This window comes from Sorghum bicolor, chromosome 2 (assembly GCF_000003195.3).
Source record: "Sorghum bicolor cultivar BTx623 chromosome 2, Sorghum_bicolor_NCBIv3, whole genome shotgun sequence".
Taxonomy (NCBI): Eukaryota; Viridiplantae; Streptophyta; class Magnoliopsida; order Poales; family Poaceae; genus Sorghum; species Sorghum bicolor.
In genome coordinates this window covers 7,257,936-7,283,708 of record NC_012871.2, presented here as the reverse complement: position 1 = coordinate 7,283,708, position 25,773 = coordinate 7,257,936, and the positions used below count along the sequence as shown (strand labels likewise).

The window sequence follows — 25,773 nt, the reverse complement described above, 5'->3', positions numbered from 1 at the left end:
TGACTCGGCCCACAAGATGAAGACGTGCGGCGCACGATGCTGGTCGGCGTGCACCGCAAGGCTACAAGATATTGTACCAAATAAGATACTTTGCTTGTAACTCTGTCCCTTCAGTATATATATAAGGAGGGGCAGAGGTCCCCTAGAGAAACACAACAACAACTCAACACAATTCAATTCAACACATAGGAATACAATTAGACATAGGACGTAGGTATTACGCCCACACGGCGGCCGAACCTGGATAAAATCCTTGTCTGTGTTTTGCGTCACCATCAAGTTCGTAGCTTGCGCACCCGTCTGCCGATAAACTACAACCGTGGGTATACCCCAAGGTAGACTGCCGACTAGCTTTCGTCGACAGTGGCGTGCCAGGTAGGGGGTGTGCGTACAGCTCTATAGACGAACAAGATGGCCATCATCCCCAACTCTGTGGCCATGACGGGCGGCATCACGTTCATCGTCGACCATACCACTGGCTTCAACAGCTTCACCGCCACGGCCATGGAGGAGGCGCAGATCCGATCTGCACCGATCGCTTCTTCATTGACGTCGGTCACGCCTCCAACCACGCTGCCTCCGACCACTCCAGCAACGTCTACGACCACGCCGACAACGCGTTACCTACTTCCCTGCTACAAAGGGAGGCAGATCGACGACATCGATCTACTCGGGCTATCGACAAAGTTGTTTGACCTATTTGCTCTGATCACCTGTCATGTTGCAATAATGATCGCCGCGAAGAACGGCCCTACGACAACCGCAACAACCTTCATGACAACATATTACAAAGCTTAAGGACCGGACAATTTTGTCGCCACCAAACAGACTTTCGTCCAAAGATAAATATACTTCTAATATTTTATTTATTTTTGGCATAATATTTTTAACATTATTATCCTTAGAAACAAGTTTAGCCAGACTAGTTTTTTCTCCTACACGAGCTTTCCAGAGCCGGTACTGTCTCCGACTCCTCCCTACATGTGCACGAGATCCGCTCTCTGCGTTCCGGGTGGTCGGCAGTAGCTCTCTAACGTGGCTGACAATCCTACGCGTGCCTAAGTTCCGCACCTCATGCTGATTGTTGGCTAGACCAGAGCTGGTACAAGCTCTAGGATGAATTAACTACTCATGCTAATTTTATAACAAAAAATCTAAAACTTATCTCAGTGCTGATTTTTTATCTAGAGTTTATTTATACATTATGTACTACCTATTCTCTATATTTATTTTTTAGGAGTTTTGCCCAGTCAACAAGCTACGCTCGGGGACTCGTCGACTATTTCCTACGCTGTGCTCGGGGACTGCTCCGACCACCGAGCATGTTTACGTTCACAACCACGCTCGGGGACTTGTCGACTAGTCTCTACACTGTGCTCGAAGACTGTACTGACCACCGAGCACGTTTACGTTCCCAACCACGCTCGGGGACTTGTCCACCAGTCCCTACGCCGTGCTCAGGACTGTGCCGACCACCGAGCACGTGGTCGTTCCCAACTATGCTCGGAGACTGGTCGACCAGTCTCTATGCCATGCTCGGGGACTATGCTAACCACCGAGCACGATTACATTCCCAACCGTGCTCGGGAACTCATCAATCACTCCCTGTGCTGTACTCGGGACTTACTTCGATTACTCTCCAACTACAGTTTGGGGATTGCTTTTCTCAGTTACATATAAGTGGACCGGATAATTTTAATTTTTTAGACCTTGCTACAAGGCTCTTACTTCGCCTTCCAACATGCTCGGGGACTACATCGGTATGATGCATCTGGCGATGCATCTCAGTATCAGAATTTCTATGTGGTTTTTTCTCTTTAGACCCTGGCACCACGTGCCTACGTCACCTACTACCAGGCTCGGAGACTAAGTGGGCACACTTCACCTTACGGTGAATATGCTTGTTTTTTGAAAGTCTATACTTTTCAAGAAAAGTAAAGTGGGCACACTTTATCAGGAAAGAAATATTTTTTGATTAAGAGCACCATGCATTCTTCGAACAACCTTCTTCTTCGATGTCAATGTTGATCAACTATCTTTTGAGTTGGTTAAAATACCATTGCAACTGTTCAGACGACTTTCTTGCTTATCGAAGACGTCAAGTCTCACTTGTCGAAGAAGCTCAAGATAGTATGTTACATCACAATACACGGTGCTCGGGAACGAGCTGTGGGGGTATAAACCCCTATACCCTCATGGGTTGACATGGGCCGCACCATCAGAGGTGGCTCGGCCCACAAGATAAAGATATGCGGCGCACAATGCTGGTCGGCGTGCACCGCAAGCTACAAGATATTGTACCAAATAGGATACTATGCTTGTAACTGTCCCTTCAGGATATATATATATATATATATATATATATATATATATATATATATATATATATATATATATATATATATAAGAGGGGCAGAGGTCCCCTAGAGGAACACAACAACAACTCCACACAATTCAATTCAACACAAAGCAATACAATCAGACACAGGACATAGGTATTATGCCCACACGGCGGTCAAACCTGGATAAAATCCTTGTCTGTGTCTGGCGTCACCATCAAGTTCGTAGCTTGCGCACCCGTCTGCTGATAAACTACTGTTGACGGTCCTTAATGCTCACATTTAACCGTCAACTAATCATGGAAAAGGATCCAAATGCAACCAACACCCAGACTTAGGGTTTTATCTGATAGAATTCCACGAGTTTTGGTATTTGTCTATTTCTGCAGGGGGTTATCAGGAAATACGGAGGAAAGGCCCACACGTCGGGTTTACATAGAGATATTAACGTGCACCGCAATTATTTAACATCTAGAAGAGTCCAGAAGCCACGGGAACGAAGCGGAGCCAGAACGGGGCCTGGCCTAGGGCGCCCGCCCTAGGGACCAGGGCGCCCGCCCTCCTGTGGTGCCCAATCAGGGTCCACTTCGGGGATTATGTCCCACCGACTCTAAGGATCAAGGAAAATCACGCAATTAAGGTCGGTTTGATCGGATGGTGGAGAATAACGTGACGCGGATCGATGACGTGGAAATTCCTTGGGGGCTACTCTTCCTAGATTTCTTGGGGGCTACTCTTCCTAGGCTATATAAGGCGCCCTCCACCAGCCCCTGGAGGCATACCTCTTCTATAGAATCAAAGCTAGGGTTTCAATTATTCATCCAAGTAGAGAGGATCCCTCTAGTTCATCTAGTTCTAGTTCTAGTTCATCTAGTTCTAGTCCTAGTTAGTTCTAGTTGTAATCTAGAAAATAGGGAGAGAGAGAAGAGGAGAGCGGAGGAGGAGCCGGATCTGTCGGATCTTCCTCAACATTGTACCTTTGCAGCAACTGGTTCGTTCTTCATCGTTCTCCAAGTTCTTCAATTCATAATTCCTGAGTTCTTTAATTACTTTTATTTACATTCAAGTTATTTATTGGATTCCCGCTTGCATCAAGTGCTCTAGTCTTTGAAACACTAGAGTAGTAATTAATAGATTAGACGTGGTGTTTAGTCTTACAATTGCCTAGAATTGCACCTAATCATGCGGATTGTTGTGGTAGCCCTAGGGTAGTGACAGCCCTAACGGTCGACGTATTCCACCTCGTTCGGATCGGTGTTTGTAGGACCGTAGTCAGAGCTTCCTAGCCCCCTTCTCATCTCTTTCTGTGGTTAGTGTTCTGATGTCCCGAAATAAATAATCTTTGAAGTAATTCTTTATTCTTAGATCAATTAGAGAACTATCATGAAACTTTCTCTCTTCCTACCAAAAATAATTATATAGTTATCTTTGGGCGATCTTGAATCTTAATTAGTACACTCACGTTCCCTGTGGAAAATCGATACTCTGGAATACTCTCGGGTGAAAGCTACATCGGTATCCGTGCGCTTGCGGATTTTTCTGTTTGCATTTAAAATACCCAACAAGCTTTCTCACGCCGTTTTCGGGGAACGGTAGCTGTGCTAGTTTCGAACCAAGTTGTCTGTGTATCCTTTTTCTTTTCCTTTTTTACCACACTCACCTTACCATTTTCACCATACCACATGGATTTCACTCCAAACATTAATGAGCATGGAATTTATTTCATAGCCACTTTGTTTACTCCATGCTCATATGCAACATCTTCCCAATCTATTGGTCCCTCCAACATCACCACATTCGAGATCTCCAACCCCCTCTTCCTTTCTATTTATAAAAAATTTAAAAGGGCGGTTGTCGATGCATATGTCTATAATAAATATTGCAGATCTCGTTGAGTTGATATAGGTCAGCGTTGGAGGGGAAACCACTTCGCCGACATAAATTGATGGTTTCCCAAGGACAAGCTTAGTGTCCTAAAAATAAGCACTGATCAGATCGTAACATAAGCTTTTAATTATTTGCAACATTACCTTGTGTATTGAGCATATAAGGATAATTGTAAAAATATTCCTTCGGGTATTCTTGTCACTAACCTTTTCAGGATTGGAGCAAGAAGATCAGATGAATGACAAGCACAAGGTATGTCCAACCAATCATCATACAACATTGAATTAAATTCATCCAAACTTGAATTTTGTAAAATTCAAGCTTGGGGGAGTACTTTACATAAAAGCATCCTTTGCCATGTTGCTATGCTGGTTGTCCCTACCTTTGAGACATGCTCAATTTGTTAAATACTAATCACACTACTTCATCTCCACTTGAGTAGATCTCTATAAATGCTCTCATGCTACCTTTATTTGCTTTAGTATATGTCTAGGTTTGGAGTAGTTTCATTTATCTCTTAATTAAGCATGGTGCTTAGTTTAGGAATGATGATCTTATTTCTAAGGGATTTTAAATTAAGCATGGTGCTTAGGTTAAAATGCCCTCCTAAATCAAATTAGACATGGTGTCTAGGTTGATTTTTGAGCCGATAGTATGTTATAGTAGATATTGGATATTTTGTTGGACTAACCCCTGGAGGAAAACTTTCAATATCGACCTGGGAAGTCCTTAGATAAACTCACATTGGAGACAAAGAGAGAGACACATGAAGGTTAACAATTTACACAAGGAAGGCATAGCTCACAAGAGATGATCCATGGAGGGTGCCACAAACACGAAGCACAACCGCTAAGAAAGGAAAGATTCCACAAGGTGATACTGTACCATCACTCTTCAAGTACGGTAACATCTTAAGGTACTTGACTATCACTTTTATAAGCTTCTCCTTGGTTCTGGCGTTCACATGAATAAAAGAGACAAACATGTATGATTTACAACTCTAGATTAACCAACCCAATCGATTCAATGTGTTTAGTCCTTCCACCTTTGTGATCCCACACTCCTAATCACATGAACTAAAATGTTGCACGTGCAATCTTTGGAAGATATATATATAAAAACATAAGTATAGATAGATTATCTTTCCATTAGGTTGAGCGATCGGATCTGACAAATGCTTTAAATGCTACACTCATGATCTTATTATCCATCAACTTTGTCTTGCTCACTATGCTTAAGGTTAGAGAAGAACAAATACACTTTTGGTTCTGTTGGTGTTTTCCACCAACAGGGCCCATGCACTTGATCTCTGCCTTGTCTCTATGAGCAGGTACACTTCGAGCAAAATATGAAGGAGTTTTACAACTCCCAGACTCCACTAAGTGAAGAACCTGGATCTACGAGCACAAACACACTAGAGATACTGGACACTCAGGCAATCACTGCCCTGAGATGCTTGAGGACGTAAACTACATCAACAACTACTACTACTACTACTACAATCGTCCTCAATAAAATCAAGGTTGGAATCAACAGAGGCCTAACTACTTAGGTAATTATCAAGGTAATAATTCTTACAATAATAATTTTCTACCTCTGAGAGAGTTAGTGTCTAATCAAGAAAAGCTAATGGATAACCTATCTAAGAAATTAGCATCTAATGATAAAATGTTAAAAAATATAAATAATAGAATGGATAATTTCTCTACTACCATCAAGAATCAAATTAGCTTTCATAAAATGATTGAATCTTAGTTAAATCAAATAGTTGCTGCTGTTCCTGCTACTAACCCCGGTATACCATCTGTGGGGTATTCTTAACATCATTACCAAAAGTAGACTAAGTTCTCTAAATCTAGTAACGGTGCCAAAAATGCCAAACCTATCCCTCACACCACTTAAGCCAAGTTGTCATCCCCAGCATGATATAAGAGACGCGGTATTGAAATATGCAATTGCTCTTCTAAATAAATAATGAATGGGATCTGCAAGCGCACAGATTAATACCGATGCAGCATTTTAACCGGGAAGTATTCCAGGTATCGTTATTTATATTTTTACCACTGGGAAGGGATTAGCAATCATCACTATTGATTACAGAATAGAATATGAGATTGAGCATCTATCATTGCATGTATAATTGAGAACATTATATCTAACTCTTCATACAGGGATAAGTGTCACATAAAAGATATATGAATTAATAATAGTGACAAGGATAACTAATCTGATCTAGCCACATAATAAATATGATAAGCACCTCAATTAGATACTCTAGAAAGTCATTAGCATGGTATTAGAACGAACTACAAGAATATTCCCTAAGTTATTCTCAACTATATAGTCTAGCATATCATAGTTAGAGCAAGCATACTTAGCAATCATTGCGAGACAGGACTACGCCCATGCATAGTGATATTAGCAAGGAATATGAGAAACATAGCAATCACTCCTCTGTAATAATGTTGCTCTGCCAGCCCAATACACGAGAGGGGGACTATATAAGAATCAATGAAGCTGTCACTATCACGAACCACCCCACGATCTGGCATATTGGGTACAATCGCAGATAAATACGGTATAAGCACCACGCCTACACAATATCTATCATTTACCCATGGATCCGATGGATAAACGCTATACGATCCTAAGCATGTATATAGATCCAATCTAACTAAGCCAAGTACATAACTATGATAAACTAAGAACAATATAATCTTGAATATAAGCAAGTAGAGCAAACTCATAAGCAATATATTGAAGTAGAACAAAGTCATATTCATAATATTGAAGAACAAAGATAATTAGAAAGCAATTAGAAGCACAATTAGAGAATTACCAAGAATCCTCTTGACAGATCCGGAAACCAATCGAAGATTGACTCCTTCTAGTTCTAATCCTATGTAGCTATGCTAATCTAGATATCTAATTGATGTGGTGGCTCTAATCTTGATCAGAGGCTTCTTCTCCCTTGAAGAACAATGAATTAGGGTTGAGAGGCTCTCTCCTCCAGGGGCCAGGGGGTCTGGTTTTATAGTCCCTTCAAGTGAATATGGGCCATTGGATCAAACCGACATAGATTGTATGGTTTAGATTCATCCTTTAGGTCGGTGGAGATCTCCCGCGAACCAGAGTCCTGATTGGACTCAGGGAGGGGGCGGGCGCCCAGGGCAGGAGGGCGGGCGCCCTGCCTCTGGCCCCGTTTCGCCTCCGCTTCGGTCTCGTGGCTTCTGGAGTCTTCTAGATGTAAGATAATTGCGCGGCACGTTAATATCTCTATGTAATCCCGACGTGTGGGCCTTTCTTCCCCCTGCAGAAATAGACAAACACCAAAACTCGTGGAATTCTATCAGATAAAACCCTAAGTCTAGATGTTGATTTCATTTGGATCCTTTTCTTTATTTATTTGATAATTAAATTTGATACTTAAGGACCGTCAACAAACTCCCCCAAGCTTACCTCTTGCTCGTCCCTGAGCAAGGATAGACTCAGCTATGGATCATAAGTTGTTGCAATATCTTTTAAAAAAAAATTGACGGTACACATGCTTTTTAAATAAGATCTCATCTCTGAGTTAGAGTAAACTGTCAAGACTTAAAACTTACTTTACCTTCCACCATGGGACTTGTAACCGTCACTTCTGTCTTGAGTAGTTAAAAGATAGAACAGTCTAGTCAAGTGCCATGTCTCTTATTCTTGATCAGCTATAGCTCTGGGGGTTTTGCAGATTTTCAAATAAAACTCAGAGATTCCTTGTATGACTCTCTCAGATCTCTCTTTCGTGGTATTTCTGGATCCTTACCAAGGCAGTGATGGTATATGCCTTCTCTCAAGATATGTAGTATTTGTGGTATAAAGCATAGTGACATTATCTTATCTCTCACTTTACTCTAATAAGGCTTTAATATCTGGAGCTCATAGGTGGGAAATAAAGTATACATACTTACAAGACATTTATTGTATAGTCAAACCATGGATCCAAAGAAACAAATCAATAAGTCAAATCAAGATGTGCATGTGTGGCGAATGAATGATGTATGGTGATGATGGTGATAACAATGGTGAAAGTCTACTTTTGCTCTTTGAGGGGATACATACCTTCCTTGCTTTTTAAAATTTTATGATGAGAATGAGATGCTCTTCTTTTTCTTTCCTCTCAGGTGGGTATCTTGTACCCCTAATTCTACTATCGGACACTTGTCCATTTTTACCTCTCGTCTTACTTTTTCTTTTCTTTCGAGGTTCCGAGCACTTGCTCCTTTTTATTTCCTCGTTTTTTTTTCAGAGCACTCATCTCTTAAGATAATATAGCAAGTGGTAGTAACAAGATAACTTGAGCATTTATTTCACAAGGGAAAAATAGAAATATTTTTGGTTATTCTCTCCTGGATTAGGAGTATAATATTTTTAGGTGGTTCTGGAGATGGAAATGGATGGATATATGTGGATGGTACTTCCGGAGTAGAAGTAGCATATATGAGTGAACGTGCAAGTGAAATCTTGATTTAAACACATGACAAGCTCCTGGGGGTCTACACAGCTTGACCACACTCAATGCTCATAAGCAGTAAATAGTAAATGTCTGGCTCAAAGTCCAGCAAGCATGTATATATGGCTGTGGTAGGAATTTAAACTCTCATCATACAGGAACTCATCATGCAATATTTTAAAGATTTTCAAAGATAAAATTCTCCAGAATTCTAGCATCTCTAGGAACAGATAAATAGCAGCTCAACCTTCCCATATCGTATCCGTTAACAACTTAGACTTCAGATCAAGTTTTCATCCCACAAGTTTAGGTCTAGAGCAAGCTTTAAATTATAACAGTTATATCTAAACTTGAGAGAGAACTTAAAATGTTCAAATTATGCAGAGCAACTATTCATCATATCCATGCTTAAGTTTTATTTAGATACAGATTAGCATAGCCACTTTATTTATTTATTAAACACACTAAGCAAAAGATATATATATATATAATCTTAAAATCTTTATTTGGTTTTTTATAGTTTATGTATTTTAATATTCTAATATAATATAAGTATAAAGATAGATAGAAATACTTATCGAGATAAATGGGGGTGCTCTCCCCCAAGCTGAATTTTGACGTAATTTCTCTTGATGTAGCTAGCAGGTGGCAGAGGTGTATTTGAAAGTCAGCAGCATTCTGACAGTGATTAGAATGTCCTCCGTCTGCTAGTCTTCTTGATTCTTAAATTATGTGGAGTTCAAATAGACAACAAAGCTTGTGGAACTGATTAAGTGTTAGCATAAATATCTAGCCTTTATCATGTTGAGACTCCTTAATAATTGTTACTCCCTGTTTTTATATTTTTATTTTATAAAGCAGAAAAATATTTATTCTATTTTTACGCCACCACAGTAAATGTACTTATGGGTTTTATGTCACTCGTATACTCACATGGGGCTTAATGTTTTTCACATTTTTATTTTCTTTTATTTTTAAGGTAGTATGAATATGATTAACTAAGTGAACTATTTAAAATAATTGAAAGGGAAAGGATAACTACCAAGTTTACCTCTTGGCTAGGCGTTCGGTGTTTTCAAGTCCTCCGAACAGAACTCTCCATTTTTTCAATCGTCCTGAGGTTCGTTGAGTGGCGTAGTCGGTACTTCCGGCAGCGCCTCCTCTTCGTGTATAGTTATCTTCATTTTCCACACCTAACTTGGTGCTTCAGTCTCCTCTGGATAATTCTGTTTAAACTCTACGTCCTCTGACCTTACAACTTCTCCTTCGTAGTCTGCCCATCCGTCCTTGATGATCTGCCTCCTCAGGTTGCGGTTGCGTCTTTTTCTTACCTGCTTAGATTCTTCAACGATATAGTTAGGGTCAGTAAAATAACGGCGTACCTTCTCTGAGGGGAAGTGCATATGGACTTCTCCGGTTCAAATGTAGATAATTGCTTTAACGGTACTGAGGAACGGTCTTCCAAGGATGATGGGTGGATCATACTCGTCTTCTCCCATGTCAATAACTTGAAAGTCTGTGTAGACAAAGTGATCGTCTATTTTGACTGGGACATCAGTTACTATTCCTTTAACTTCTCGAAATGTCTGATCTGCCATCTAGAGCTGAATGTATATTGATCTTAGTGGCATGGTTCCGAACAAGAGCCGATAGGTGACTGCGGCCATTATGTTGACGCCCGATCCGGTGTCACAAGTTGCCTTGTAGAAGTTGTATCCATTTATAGAGTAGTAGATGCTTGGCATTCCTGGGTCGTCCTTCTTGGTCAAAAGCGGTGACTTAAGTTGATGATCTTGGCCTCCATGAACTACAGTGACCATCTTAGCTGACTCGGTCCACACTTGCTTGTTCCTGTTCCTTCTATTGGTCCTCTTCCTTGATTGACGTCTGGATTGATCTGGAATTTGTGTAGTCTTGTTCTTGAAGAAAAATGTCTCCTTCTTCCCTTTGACGTAGAAACTGATTTTGGTAGCACTAGCGTAGATGATAGCTCCCGTGGTATTCAAGAATGGCCTCCCTAAGATGATAGGTGCTCTCTCATCATTTCTGGTCTCTACTACTACGAAGTCTGCTAGAGCATACAAGGTACCAACTCGGACGCAAAGGTTCTTCAATATTCCTTTTGGAAAAGTTATCGTCTGATCTGCAAACTGCAAACACATGGTTGTTTCTAATAAAGGATATGTAAAGAATTTTTCATAGAGTACCCTGGGTATAATGTTGACACTAGAGCCAAAGTCGCAGAGTGCTTCTGGGACATCCACCATGTCGATGAAGATCGGGATGACGGGGTGTCCTGGATCGCCTCTCTTGACCGGCAGAAGGTCAGTAGAGAATTCAGTGACGGGGTTACTCCAATTATTACCTGCATCAAACATGTCTACAAGATTTGCAGATTCTAATCCTTCCGGTTGTGATGGTATACTGGGGTTAGTAGTAGGAACAGCAGCAGCTATTTGATTTAACTGAGATTCAATCATTTTATTAAAGCTAATTTGATTCTTGATGGTAGTAGAAAAATTATTCATTCTATTATTTATATTTTCTAGCATTTTATCATTAGATGCCAATTTCTTAGATAGATTATCCATTAGCTTTCCTTGATTAGACACTAACTCTCTCAGAGGTGGAAAATTATTATTATTGTTGTAAGAATTGTTACCTTGATAATTACCTGAGTAGTTAGGCCTCTGTTGATTCCAACCTTGATTTTGTTGAGGACGGTTGTAGTAGTTGTTGTTGTTATTGTTGATGTAGTTCACATCCTCAAGCATCTCAGGGCAGTGGTTGCCTGAGTGTCCAGTATCTCCACACTCCTCACAAGTCATGTGAGAGTCGTAGATGTGCATAACTTCTTTCTTGTCTCCAGCTCTATCGTCGAGCTTCTTCATGAGTAGGTCTAGCTTTGCAGACAGCATGTCTACCTCCTTCAGCTGATGCATACCTCCACCTCTCTTGCGTGTCTGGGTCCTCTCTTCATTCCAGCTTTGATTGGACGCCATCTTCTCCACAAGAGCTGTGGCTTGTGGTATAGTAAGTGTTAAGAATGCTCCTCCAGCTGCAGCATCCAAGGTTTCTCGAGCACTGTTGCTGAGCCCATGATAAAACGTCTGCATCAATAGCCAACTCTCCATTCCATGATGGGGACATTCTAGGATGTAGTCTTAGAAGCGCTCCCATGCTTCTGGAACAGATTCATCATTTTGTTGCTGAAAACTTGTAATCTTCCCACGGAGAGCATTGGTCTTGCCCATGGGAAAGAATTTTGCCAGGAAGCTTGTTGAGCAGAGTGCCCACGTAGTATTCTTCTCCTTTGTAGCGTAGAACCACTGCTTTGCTCTTCCTAACAGTGAGAATGGGAAGAGGCGAAGTAGTATAGCATCTTTGGAAACTCCTGATGTGGTGAATGTGTTGCAAATCTCCATGAAGTGTTGTAAATGAGCACTAGCATCTTCGTGAGCCTTCCCACAGAACTGGTTGGATTGCACCATGTTGATAAGTCCAGGCTTGAGCTCAAAGTTGCCATCGATCTCTGCAGCAGGTCCAGTGCGGAAGTTGTCCGTAGTGGGAGCTGAGAACTCGCGGATTGATTTGTTCGCCATGGCTTCGAACTCTGAAGACAAGTTCTGGTGATCTTCTTGATTCGATGAAGCTTCTTGCTGAAGTGTTGATGATCTCTTCTTGAGCTTGGCTCTCGTATTCTTGAATAATGCTTCGGGATTGTCAACAAAATTTCCTGGAAGATGTCTTCTATTCATACATTCCCCTGCATAAGATAAAATAGAAAAATATCGGGGTAAAACTGTATGAGAGAATAGATAAGCTCAATCATATTAGTGATGCGAATGATAACTCAAAATCTTTTATTCCATTCCTGATTAGTAATCAACCTTCCCCGGCAACGGCGCCAAAAATGCTTGTGGGGTAAGTTCTCTAAATCTAGTAACGGTGCCAAAAATGCCAAACCTATCCCTCACACCACTTATGCCAAGTTGTCATCCCCAGCATGATATAAGAGACGCGGTATTGAAATATGCAATTGCTCTTCTAAATAAATAATGAATGGGATCTGCAAGCGCACAGATTAATACCGATGCAGCATTTTAACCGGGAAGTATTCCAGGTATCGTTATTTATATTTTTACCACTGGGAAGGGATTAGCAATCATCACTATTGATTACAGAATAGAATATGAGATTGAGCATCTATCATTGCATGTATAATTGAGAACATTATATCTAACTCTTCATACAGGGATAAGTGTCACATAAAAGGTATATGAATTAATAATAGTGACAAGGATAACTAATCTGATCTAGCCACATAATAAATATGATAAGCACCACAATTAGATACTCTAGAAAGTCATTAGCATGGTATTAGAACGAACTACAAGAATATTCCCTAAGTTATTCTCAACTATATAGTCTAGCAAATCATAGTTAGTGCAAGCATACTTAGCAATCATTGCGAGACAAGACTACGCCCATGCATAGTGATATTAGCAAGGAATATGAGAAACATAGCAATCACTCCCCTATAATAATGTTGCTCTGCCAGCCCAATACACGAGAGGGGGACTATATAAGAATCAATGAAGCTGTCACTATCACGAACTACCCCACAATCTGGCATATTGGGTACAATCGCAGATAAATACGGTATAAGCACCACACCTACACAATATCTATCATTTACCCATGGATCCGATGGATAAACGCTATACGATCCTAAGCATGTATATAGATCCAATCTAACTAAGCCAAGTACATAACTATGATAAACTAAGAACAATATAATCTTGAATATAAGCAAGTAGAGCAAAGTCATAAGCAATATATTGAAGTAGAACAAAGTCATATTCATAATATTGAAGAACAAAGATAATTAGAAAGCAATTAGAAGCACAATTAGAGAATTACCAAGAATCCTCTTGACAGATCCGGAAACCAATCGAAGATTGACTCCTTCTAGTTCTAATCCTATGTAGCTATGCTAATCTAGATATCTAATTGATGTGGTGGCTCTAATCTTCATCAGAGGCTTCTTCTCTCTTGAAGAACAATGAATTAGGGTTGAGAGGCTCTCTCCTCCAGGGGCCAGGGGGTCTGGTTTTATAGTCCCTTCAAGTGAATATGGGCCATTGGATCAAACCGACATAGATTGTATGGTTTAGATTCATCCTTTAGGTCGGTGGAGATCTCCCGCGAAGCAGAGTCCTGATTGGACTCAGGGAGGGGGCGGGCGCCCAGGGCAGGAGGGCGGGCGCCCTGCCTCTGGCCCCGTTTCGCCTCCGCTTCGGTCTCGTGGCTTCTGTATTCTTCTAGATGTAAGATAATTGCGCATCACGTTAATATCTCTATGTTATCCCGACGTGTGGGCCTTTCTTCCATATTTCCTGATAACCCCTGCAGAAATAGACAAACACCAAAACTCGTGGAATTCTATCAGATAAAACCCTAAGTCTAGATGTTGATTTCATTTGGATACTTTTCTTTATTTATTTGATAATTAAATTTGATACTTAAGGACCGTCAACACCATCACAACCGGAAGGATTAGAATCTGCAAATCTTGTAGACATGTTTGATGCAGGTAACTACTGGAGTAACCCCGTTGTGAAAGTAATTATTGACCTTCTGCCGGTCAAGAGAGGCGATCTAGGATGCCCCGTCATCCCTGATCTCCATCGGCATGGTGGACTTCCTAGAAGCACTCTGCGACTTTGGCTCCAGCGTCAACATTATGCCCGACTTGCAGATCGGACACTAAGATTCCCAAAAGGAATATTGAAGAACCTCTGCGTCCGAGTTGATACCTTATACGCCCCAGCAGACTTCATGGTGATAGAGACTGGTACTGATGAGAGGGCACCCATCATCCTAGGGAGGCCATTCCTGAACACCTCGGGAGCTGTCATCTACGCTAGTGCTGCCAAGATCAGTTTCTACATCAAGGGGAGGAAGGAGACGTTTCCTTCAAGAACAAGACTACATAAATCTCAAAGCAATCCCGACATGAACCAAGGAAGAGGACCAACAGGAGGAACAGGAACAAGCAAATGTGGACCGAGTCAGCTAAGATGGTCACTGCAGTTCAAGGAGGTCAAGATCGTCGACTTAAGTCACCGTTCCTGACCAAAAAGGACGACCCAGGTTATTGACATGGGAGAAGACGAGTACGATCCACCCATCATCCTTGGGAGACCGTTCCTCAGCACCGTTAAAGCAATCATCTACATTGGAACCGGAGAAGTCCACATGCACATCCCCTCTGAGAAGGTACATCGCTATTTTACTAACCCTAACTATATAGTTGAAGACTCTAAGCAGGTCAGGACAAGAAGAAGACGATGCAACCGTAATCAGAGTAGGCAAATCATCAAGGACGGATGGGTAGACTACGAAGGAGAAGTGGTAAGGTCTGAAGACATACAGCTTGAACAGAACTGTCCTGAGGAGACCATAGCACCGAGTCAGGTGTGGAGAGAGAAGATAGTTATACACGAAGAGGAGGCGCCGCCAGAACCACCGACTACGCCATCCAGCGAATCCCAGGACGACTGAGAAAACGGAGAGTCCCGTTCGGAGGACTTAAAAACACCGAACGCCTTACCAAGAGGTAAACTTGGTAGTTATCCTTTTCCTTTCAATTATTTAAAATAGTTTGCTTAGTTAATCAGGTTCATATCATCTTGAAAAGAAAATAAAAATGTTAAAAATAGTAAGCCCCATGTGAGTATGCTCATGGCATAAAACCCATAAGTACATTCACTGTGGTGCTATAAAAATAAAATAAATATATTCCTGTCCTATAAAAATGAAAATATAAAAATAAATTTATGATCCTACCAAAAAGTGTAACATTTATTGAGGAGGCTCAACATGATAAAGGCTAGATATTTATGCTAACACTTAACCAGTTCCACAAAGCTTTGTTGTCTATTTGAGCTCCACATAATTCAAGAATCAAAGAAGACTAGCAGATGGAGGACATCCTAATCGCTGTCAGGGTGCTGCCGACATTCAAATACACCTCCGCCACCTGCTAGCTACATTAGAAGAAATTACGTCAAAATCCAGCTTGGGGAAGAGCACCCCCATTTATCCAGCTAAGTGTTTCTACTCACGTTTATACTTTACTCAAATAATAAAAAGACGCATAATCATAAAAACCCAAATAAAGATTTTGTGCTTATATATATATATATATATATATATATATATATATATATATATGATTATGCTTCGCGGAGACGAAACGGGGCTAGAGGCAGGGCGCCCGCCCTCCTGCCCTGGGCGCCCGCCCCCTCCCTAAGTCCAATCAGGACTCTGCTTCGCGGGAGATCTCCACCGACCTAAAGGATGAATCTAAACCATACAATCTATGTCGGTTTGATCCAATGGCCCATATTCACTTGAAGGGACTATAAAACCAGACCCCCTGGCCCCTGGAGGAGAGAGCCTCTCAATCCTAATTCATTGTTCTTCAAGGGAGAAGAGTCTCTGATCAAGCCCTAGAGCCACCACATCAACTAGATCTCTAGTTTAGCATAGCTACATAGGATTAGAATTAGAAGGAGTCAATCTTCGATTGGTTTCCAGATCTATCAAGAGGATTCTTGGTAATTCCTCTACTGTTCTTCATTTGTTCATCATTGTTCTTCAATATTAAGAATACAACTTTGTTCTATTTCAATATATTGATTATGACTTTGCTCTACTTGTTTATATTTGCAATTATATCATCTTAGTTTATCATAGTTATATGCTTGGCTTAGTTAGATTGGAATTATATACATGTTTAGGATCATATAGCGTTTATCTATTGGATCCATGGGTAAATGATAGATATTGTGTAGGCGTGGTGCCTATACCGTACTTATCTGCGATTGTACCCTATATGTCGGATCGCGGGGTAGTTCATGGTAGTGACAGCTCCATTGATTCTTATATAGTCCCCCTCCCGTGTATAGGGCAGGCAGAGCAACATTATTACAGGGGAGTGATTGCTATGTTTCTCATCTTCCTTGATAATATTACTATGCATGGGCGTAGTCCTTTCTCACAATGATTGCCAAGTATAATTGTACTAACTATGATGTGGTAGACTTTATAGTTAAGAATAACTTAGGAAATATTCTTGTAGTTCATCCTAATTCCATGCTAATGACTTGCTCAAATATCTGTTGAGGTGCTTATCATTATTATATGTGGCTAGTTATGCTGATCAGATTAGTTATCTTTGTCACCATTCATACTTATCTATATTTTATGTGACATTTATCCTTGTATGCAAGAGATAGATAAATGCCCTCTATTACACAAGCAATGATAGATACTCAGTTCCATATTTCATTCCATAATCAACACTGATGTTAGTAATCCCTTTCCAGTGGTAAAAATATAAATAACGATACGTGGAATACTTCCCGGTTAAAATGCTACATCGGTATTAATCTGTGCGCTTGCAGATCTCATTTATTATTTATTCAGAAGAGCAATTGCATATTTCAATACCGCGTCTCTCATGTCATGCTGGGGATGACAATTTGGCTTAAGTGGTATGAGGGATAGGTTTGGCATTTTTGGCGCTGTTATCAAAAAATAGAAAACTAAGTCTACTTTTGGTAATGACGTTAAGAATGCCCAACAGCGGCCCCTTGCGCGATGTGGCCATGGCCTCGAGCCCCTCGGCACAGGCGGCATCGACGGGAGCGGAGAAGGGTCATGGCCAGATCGTCCTCACGAATCCCGACCATGGCTGGGGATAGGACGGGAGCGGAGGAATCGTGGGTGGGGGAGAAGAGTTGTGCTTGGGGAAGGGTGAGGCAGGGAAGGGTGAGCCACGTGATTGGTGGAGGTCACACGGATTCTGAGGGAGAGCAATCGCGTGAAGATCTGTATCGCACGACCTGGTAGACGGACGAACCAAATTTTGTTGCACAAAAAATTGTCCACACTTTGTTCTTTTTAGTTGTAGGAGATAAGAGGAAAAAAGTGCAGAATTGACACTAGTACATGGGCACACTATACAGGCGGTTGGTAACATATTTCTACAGGCGTTTTCCAGCACCGCCTGCGCTGGGGGCCAGTAGAAATCGTCCATTTCCATAGACGGCTGCTTGAGAGCCGCCAGTAGAAACTGTTTACACAGGCGGCTCTCTTAGGGAACCGTCTGTGTAAATGCACATTTACACAGACGGTTCCCTAAGAGAGCTGCCTGTGGAAACCTATTAAAATATGTATTATTTATTTATTTATTAATTTTTTAATTTATTTATTTATTATTTTATTGTTATTATTTAAATATATTGATATTGGTTGGTCTTCAATCATAGCAACATGAATTTAAATACTTCATCTCATACATATATTTGTATTTATCAAAGTTTGGTGCTCAAAGACATAAAGTTAATTACAAGAGTATATTCATCATCACACATCATATATATATACATCAAAGTTTGTTTCTATCCTCTAATAACCCTCTTTAGTAAGTTTGAGCTTACTGATCTCTATTAGCACTCGGAACTATGGCTTGGATAATTGGCTTTCATCATCATGATATTTGCCTTCACGTGGAATGACATGCTTCATGATGAACGAGCAGATGTCCTCAACTATGTTATCTAAAGTACGTTCGTCCATGCGCTCTGTCGTCCCTTGCTTATATACCTGCAAAGAAAGTTTATAAACATTATATATTTTATGACTTCCAACTTTAATAGACTATTACTTATATTATCTTGTCAGGGTTCCTTGCATATCGTTTGTTCTCTCTCATGTTCTCGCACACGTAGTAGCCACAGAGGACAGACAAGGGTGGTTGCTTCATGCACTATATAACAGGAGAGTGGTTATTTAATTATAGTTGCAACTGTGGTCCTATGTGTACGATTTGTATTCATAATAGTAAATTTTTATACGTACCGGCCAGTTATGTATAACCTCCAATGGTTGCCCTGGTCTCTTGGACCCGCACTTTCTATGATTTATCTTATAGAACCTGTATGCTTAAGTATGCATGCATAGCTTGACTTACAGCTCTAGCAGTTTGATGAATGGAGCATAGCTTTCTTTCAGGTAATCTGCGGAGTCTAGTACCAACACCCTTCCCTCCTTGGGATAAATGATGAAGCATGTCCAGTGGTTCCTACTCAAATTAAATCCATGATGCATTTATGCATTGGAATAGTTTAGATAGATATTTGTAAACTCACACTTACCCAAAGTGGTACGAGGCCACCACCGCTTCCCTGTCTTGAAACTTTATTAGTGAATGTCCAATGTAGAAGGCGTATTTGGCTTCAAAATCAAGTTTCAACTTTTGGAGTTTCTCATCCCGTTCTGCACCTTCCAAACCCTATACCTCTGTGTTGTCATTCCCGATCCGAAATGTGTGCTGATTTTTGGCTATATCTATTGGGCAGAGATAGGCATTCCTTTCTTCGACACAATAATTAAAGTCCAAACCAAAATATAAATCTTGTTGATCATATAACATTCTGCAAGACAGAAGCATGTCAGATATTGAAAATTGATGCAACTACAATGTGTGTAACTATGTAACACTTACAATGCAAATGTTGTTACGATCTATACATCTAGCATCTCGTGGTTCATCAGTGCCCACATGTCATCAAATGTAAGCATGCATTTGTTAGTACTCTGGCTGAGAAATGCTATTTGTGGTATGCGTATACTTATGGTGTCGATGCCAGCAGAAGAGGCTCTCATGTACCAGTCATGAAACCTTTTTATACCACTTGGTTTCTTCATAAGTTTGGTCCGACTGAGTAGAGGCTTTCCCCGCACGTACTTTTTGGGGATATGCTTGTAGTCTTCTATAGTTGGCACCTTGAATTTGACAGGAGTTATGACCATTCGGCACCTCTGACTTTGCTAGCTCAGAAATCTCATGCTCTTGTACTGTGCGTTTAGAAGCAATGCCTGACAAAAATCTCACTTGCCCAGCTGATTTTTTTCTTTGGCTCGTATGGTGAAATCAACTTGGGTATTGGAAATACTTTCTTCTTAATTGGCACCTTTGGTGGCTCACTTCTTGGTTCTTGATCTTTGAGTTGTGGGGATGGGGTGAAATTGATTGGTGGTGGAGATTGTGTTGACTGTTGGGTAGAAAGATCATGGGAGGAGATGGTTGATGGACAAGGAAAACATGGAGAGGTGATTCTGGTGGGTCAAGAAGAGACTGGGGAGGTGAAGGTGGTGGGTTAGGAAGAGGATCGACATGAGCTGATAACTCCTGGGTGAGTGGCATCTCTTGAGAGGGTGGTGGTGGCTCCCTTAGTTGCACGTCCGTCTGAGGCCAAAGGATGAAATTGTTTATCGCCTGTCCTAGTTTCATAATGTCCTCGGGACCAGGGATGTCTAGAATCTTGTCCTCAAATCCTTGGACCATGGTTGATACCTCTACTCTGCAGTAGTCTTTAGGAATGTCAGCACCATGGTATTTAGGTCCTCCTAGGATCGCTTTGCCCATGGCTACTTCCCTTGTACGATGATTGTTAATCACATATCTTATGACAAGGGAGCAAGGTGTAGAAGTAACAATGTCGTCAACTGGATAGTGATCCTTGTTTGCCGTAGATGCGACACTGCTTGGAATGATTGTTTCACTCGATGCCACCAACGGTTGCGACACCACTGGGACTAGCTACATTTGGGGAGCTTGAGTGCTTATCTGTTGATTTGACATGGCACTCGCTAGTTTCTGCATCAACTTAGGAGGAGGGTTTTCTAGCAACTTCCCCATCATCTCTTGGAAGTCTTTCTTAGCCTCTTCCTGAAAATAATTTGTCATTTGTTCCTTGTACCGATCACGTTTCTTATACTCATTTTTCCATTGAGGGCCGAATCCATCCGTCGATCCTTCTTTGGATGAGATGCCTCGAACACGGCCAGGATGCTCGGGGTTACCGAGGCCAACACTCAGGATGTCCCTCTCCCTTCGTGGCGTGAACTTGCCTTCCTGCTGCATGCCTGCCACTGCAAAGATGCTCTTCATTGCTTCATCAAGCATTGGGTCTTCAAAGGACACACCTGTCTCGGTTTCCTTTGGTTTCCGAGCACGGATCCAATTCGCGGACCTTTCACCGACTTGCTCGGACAGCACTGACAAACCTACTGCCTTCTTCGTAGCCTCTTCTTGCCTCCATTTAGGAACTTGGTGCTGGTAACCACCTGTGCCTAGATGGTGGTGGTACTTGTTCCTCTTTGTGAGCTGGGAGTTGGCTTCGCTCCGAGCTAAGAAGTTAGGGTCATTCCTCTACTCTAGAAAAACAGCCCACTCCCCTTTAGTAATCTTGTATTTGGTTGTTGGATCCATCCATGTCTTTGCATACTTGACATTCATCTTCGACCTCCAATTTTGGAAACTTACCGCACACTGCTTCATTGTATATGCCTTCAATAAATCTTCTGGCACATTCCTAGGAAACTAGAACCTTGTCTTAATCTTATCCCAAATTTTGATCTTGTGATTATTTGACATACCGGACCAGTTCCTAATTGTGATATCAAGAAAGTCCCTCACACAGAAACCAATTGCGTTCCTGTATTTGGGTAGGGCCTCCTCTGGAGCTAGGGGCTGTCCGGTAGGGCTCACATCTGTGATGGCATATGTGTCATCTGGAAATTGGTTCAACCCTCTCTCGCCTCGTTTCAAACCTAGCCGCTTCCTTTTCCTGGACTGACATGACCTCTCAGGGCTCGTCGTTGCAGTCGTCGGTTTCGGTGCGTCTTCGTGTGCCACTTTCTCCTGAGACATCATCTCTCTAAACTGAGACATTGCCTCCTAAGTATAGACATGTGAATCATGGGTATGTTTATATGTAGAAACTATGAATAGAAATCATTTAATTACATGGAATTGTGAATGTCTCTAATTTACCTCATCGGCTTCTGGATTGTAATCGGGGTCACGTGCCAATTCACGGCGAGTCTTCCTCACTTCTAGAGGCTCCATGTCATCGCTAGCTTCTTGTTTGTAGGACGATCCTGATGCTTCGCCCATTTCTACTTGCTTCGTGACCTCACCATCTTGTTCCATAGGGTGGGATGACCCTTCTACTTGCTCCGTGGGTTGAGACTGCAGTGCTTCGTACTTGTGCGGAGAACTCATCGTAGAAATCTATGCATAAAATTAAATTTATGTATAAAGTTAAATTTATGTATCTTGGGGTATATACACTAATATATACACTAATACATACACTAAGAGATTAAATTTACATACACTAATACACTAACATATTATAAAGCATAAAATTAAATTTATGCATCGTGGGGTATATACACTAATATATCATACACTAACATATACACTACTACATATATAAGGAGATTAAATTTACATACACTACACTAACATATATTATAAAACATAAAATTAAATTTATGTATCCTGGGGTATATACACTAATATATCATACACTAACATATATTAAATGATTTACAAAGAGATTATAACAAAAAGATAAAATTAAAGTTACATATACACTAATAAATATACAAAGAGAAATAATAACAAGTATTTATAAAAAGAATAACAATTATTTATAAAATAATAACTATGAATAAAATCACATGTAAAAGACATAATAATATTCTCTAATTTTATTTTTTTTCTATTTTTTATAATTTTTTACTATTTTTTATGGTTTTATTCAATTTTTCATAAAAAAATAAATTATTAAAGTAAAAAAAATTCTAGCCCAACAGGCCCAACAGTCCCTTCTCTCCCTCTCTCTGGTAGCTGGGCCCCACCTGTCGGGGTCGTCCCCTATCTCCCGCCGTCGCCACCGTCGCACCGCCTCTTCCACCACCACCACCGCACACCGCACCAGCCCCTTCCTCTTTCACCACCGCCACCGCGGCCGTCCCTTCCCCTTCCATCACCACCACCGCGGTCGCCCCCTTCCCCGTCCGGTGCAGCGCACCACCGCGCCCCCACCACAGCCGCCGCCACGTCGACGATGCGCAGGGAGAGAGAGAGAGAGAGGAGGAGGAGGAGGAGAGGCTCACCGCGGGGCGGCGTCGGCGTTGAGGGCGGAGGAGAGGCTCACCGCGGGACGCACGGCGTCAAGAACAGCAGCAACGACGTCGATGGCGGCTACGGCGGCAGTGGAAAATTTCGGCAGCCTGTCGCCTTAGTTTGAATGAACAGAGCGCCACATTTAGGAAAATTTTGGGCGGAGGAGACCGAGGATTATATACATTGGCATTAGTACAAACCATTTCTACAGGCGGTTGACTAAGACAACCGCCAATACTAATGCATTAGTACTGGCGGTTGGCTAAGACAGCCGCCAATACTAATGCATTAGTACTCGCGGTTCACTCCGTGGGCCGCCTGTATAAATGTATTTTCAGTTTATTTAAAGTTTTTCGTATATATATTTTTAGAAATTATTTAAATGATTCAAAAAATCATATCTTCAAAAATATTTGTTCTAAATTAGTGAAAAAATTTTTTGTTGTGTTCCTCTTGACCAGATACACATGTTAAAAATATGAAATTTCATGTTTGATGTACTTTTGTATGCAACTTTATTTAAAATGATTTAAATTGAATATGTGCCTCATATCTTGTTTAATACATAAATAGGAATACCAGAAAAAATGTAAATCTAATTTTGTTAGCCTTATTGTAGTGTGTAAATGCTATGATAAATATATTCCTTTGTGTAATTTATCTTTGACAATATAAATGTGAGGAACCCATATGTTTGAGCATAGTTCGGTGGAATGACTCTTCTATGTTTGTGAAGCATGTATCTTATGCCTATCTCCAAATGTCTTGAAATTTTTTTGGCAATCTTCTACACTCAAATGATGACCCCACACAAGATCTTAGGATTTTCTAGTCATGCAAGCTATTATTACATTTTTCTTTGTGCTAAATGAGATGAAAAATGGTGGACTACACCTAGATCCCACTAGGTTTTTCCACCAACCACAAGAAAGTTTTATTTCCTATGGTATATAAGACCCTGTGGAGAAGTTTGGCACCATTTGGAGTCATTTCAGGGGTACACTTAGTTCAAGCGCTAATTAGCGGGTGACGTTGTGCGGAAATTTAATTAAACCGGATAAAGTAACAAACCACATCAGAAAAATCCCAAACTTGGTGGATTGAACATCAATAGCACTAGTAAGCCTTGGTAAAAGTTTGAGACCAATACGATACCAAAGTGTTATGACATGGTAAGTCTTAGATGTAGAAATAAGCATAGGGTCTTACATGTAGAAATAGAGAAGGGCACATAGCATAAGGTACACATTTTATCATAAATGAATTACATGGCAAATGACAAATAAAATCTAGGCAGCTATTGTTCTTCCTTGTCCATCATGACGCACCTAGGGCAACGAGCTTTGTGGAATGCTTCGCTCAACATTCCTTATCTTTATTGGATGGTTGTCTACAAAGAGAGACATGTCACTAAACTGGTTAAATTTATCCAAGTCACATACACCATCAACTCCGATGGCTTGTTGCTTTCCAGGGAAAATTACGTGCTTTGGATGGTCCGTAATTTTCTTCTTATCATTAGGAGAGAGGACCTGCTCAGCATAGAAGACATGTGTGTTGACGGTCCTTAAGTATCAAATTTAATTATCAAATAAATAAAGAAAAGGATCCAAATGAAATCAACATCTAGACTTAGGGTTTTATCTGATAGAATTCCACGAGTTTTGGTGTTTGTCTATTTCTGCAGGGGGTTATCAGGAAATACGGAAGAAAGGCCCACACGTCGGGATTATATAGAGATATTAACGTGCCGCGCAATTATCTTACATCTAGAAGACTCCAGAAGCCACGAGACCGAAGCGGAGGCGAAACGGGGCTAGAGGCAGGGCGCCCGCCCTCGTGCCCTGGGCGCCCGCCCCCTCCCTGAGTCCAATCAGGACTCTGGTTCGCGGGAGATCTCCACCGACCTAAAGGATGAATCTAAACCATACAATCTATGTCGGTTTGATCCAATGGCCCATATTCACTTGAAGGGACTATAAAACCAGACCCCCTGGCCCCTGGAGGAGAGAGCCTCTCAACCCTAATTCATTGTTCTTCAAGGGAGAAGAAGCCTCTGATCAAGATTAGAGCCACCACATCAATTAGATATCGAGATTAGCATAGCTACATAGGATTAGAACTAGAAGGAGTCAATCTTCGATTGGTTTCCGGATCTGTCAAGAGGATTCTTGGTAATTCTCTAATTGTGCTTCTAATTGCTTTCTAATTATCTTTGTTCTTCAATATTATGAATATGACTTTGTTCTACTTCAATATATTGCTTATGAGTTTGCTCTACTTACTTATATTCAAGATTATATTGTTCTTAGTTTATCATAGTTATGTACTTGGCTTAGTTAGATTGGATCTATATACATGCTTAGGATCGTATAGCGTTTATCCATCGGATCCATGGGTAAATGGTAGATATTGTGTAGGCGTGGTGCTTATACCGTATTTATCTGCGATTGTACCCAATATGCCAGATCGTGGGGTGGTTCGTGATAGTGACAGCTTCATTGATTCTTATATAGTCCCCCTCTCGTGTATTGGGCTGGCAGAGCAACATTATTACAGGGGAGTGATTGCTATGTTTCTCATATTCCTTGCTAATATCACTATGCATGGGCGTAGTCTTGTCTCGCAATGATTGCTAAGTATGCTTGCTCTAACTATGATATGCTAGACTATATAGTTGAGAATAACTTAGAGAATATTCTTGTAGTTCGTTCTAATACCATGCTAATGACTTTCTAGAGTATCTAATTGAGGTGCTTATCATATTTATTATGTGGCTAGATCAGATTAGTTATCCTTGTCACTATTATTAATTCATATATCTTTTATGTGACACTTATCCCTGTATGAAGAGTTAGATATAATGTTCTCAATTATACATGCAATGATAGATGCTCAATCTCATATTCTATTCTGTAATCAATAGTGATGATTGCTAATCCCTTCCCAGTGGTAAAAATATAAATAACGATACCTGGAATACTTCCCGGTTAAAATGCTGC

At 40.9% G+C, this 25,773-nt stretch overlaps 1 protein-coding gene across 1 annotated transcript; it reads left to right on the top strand.

Moving 5' to 3' along the window:
* On the top strand, positions 412-22,895 carry LOC110432589 (lysine-rich arabinogalactan protein 19-like). Its single transcript, XM_021453345.1, has 2 exons — positions 412-596; positions 22,493-22,895. Exons 1-2 carry the CDS (start codon positions 412-414, stop codon positions 22,893-22,895), a joined length of 588 nt encoding a protein of 195 aa, XP_021309020.1.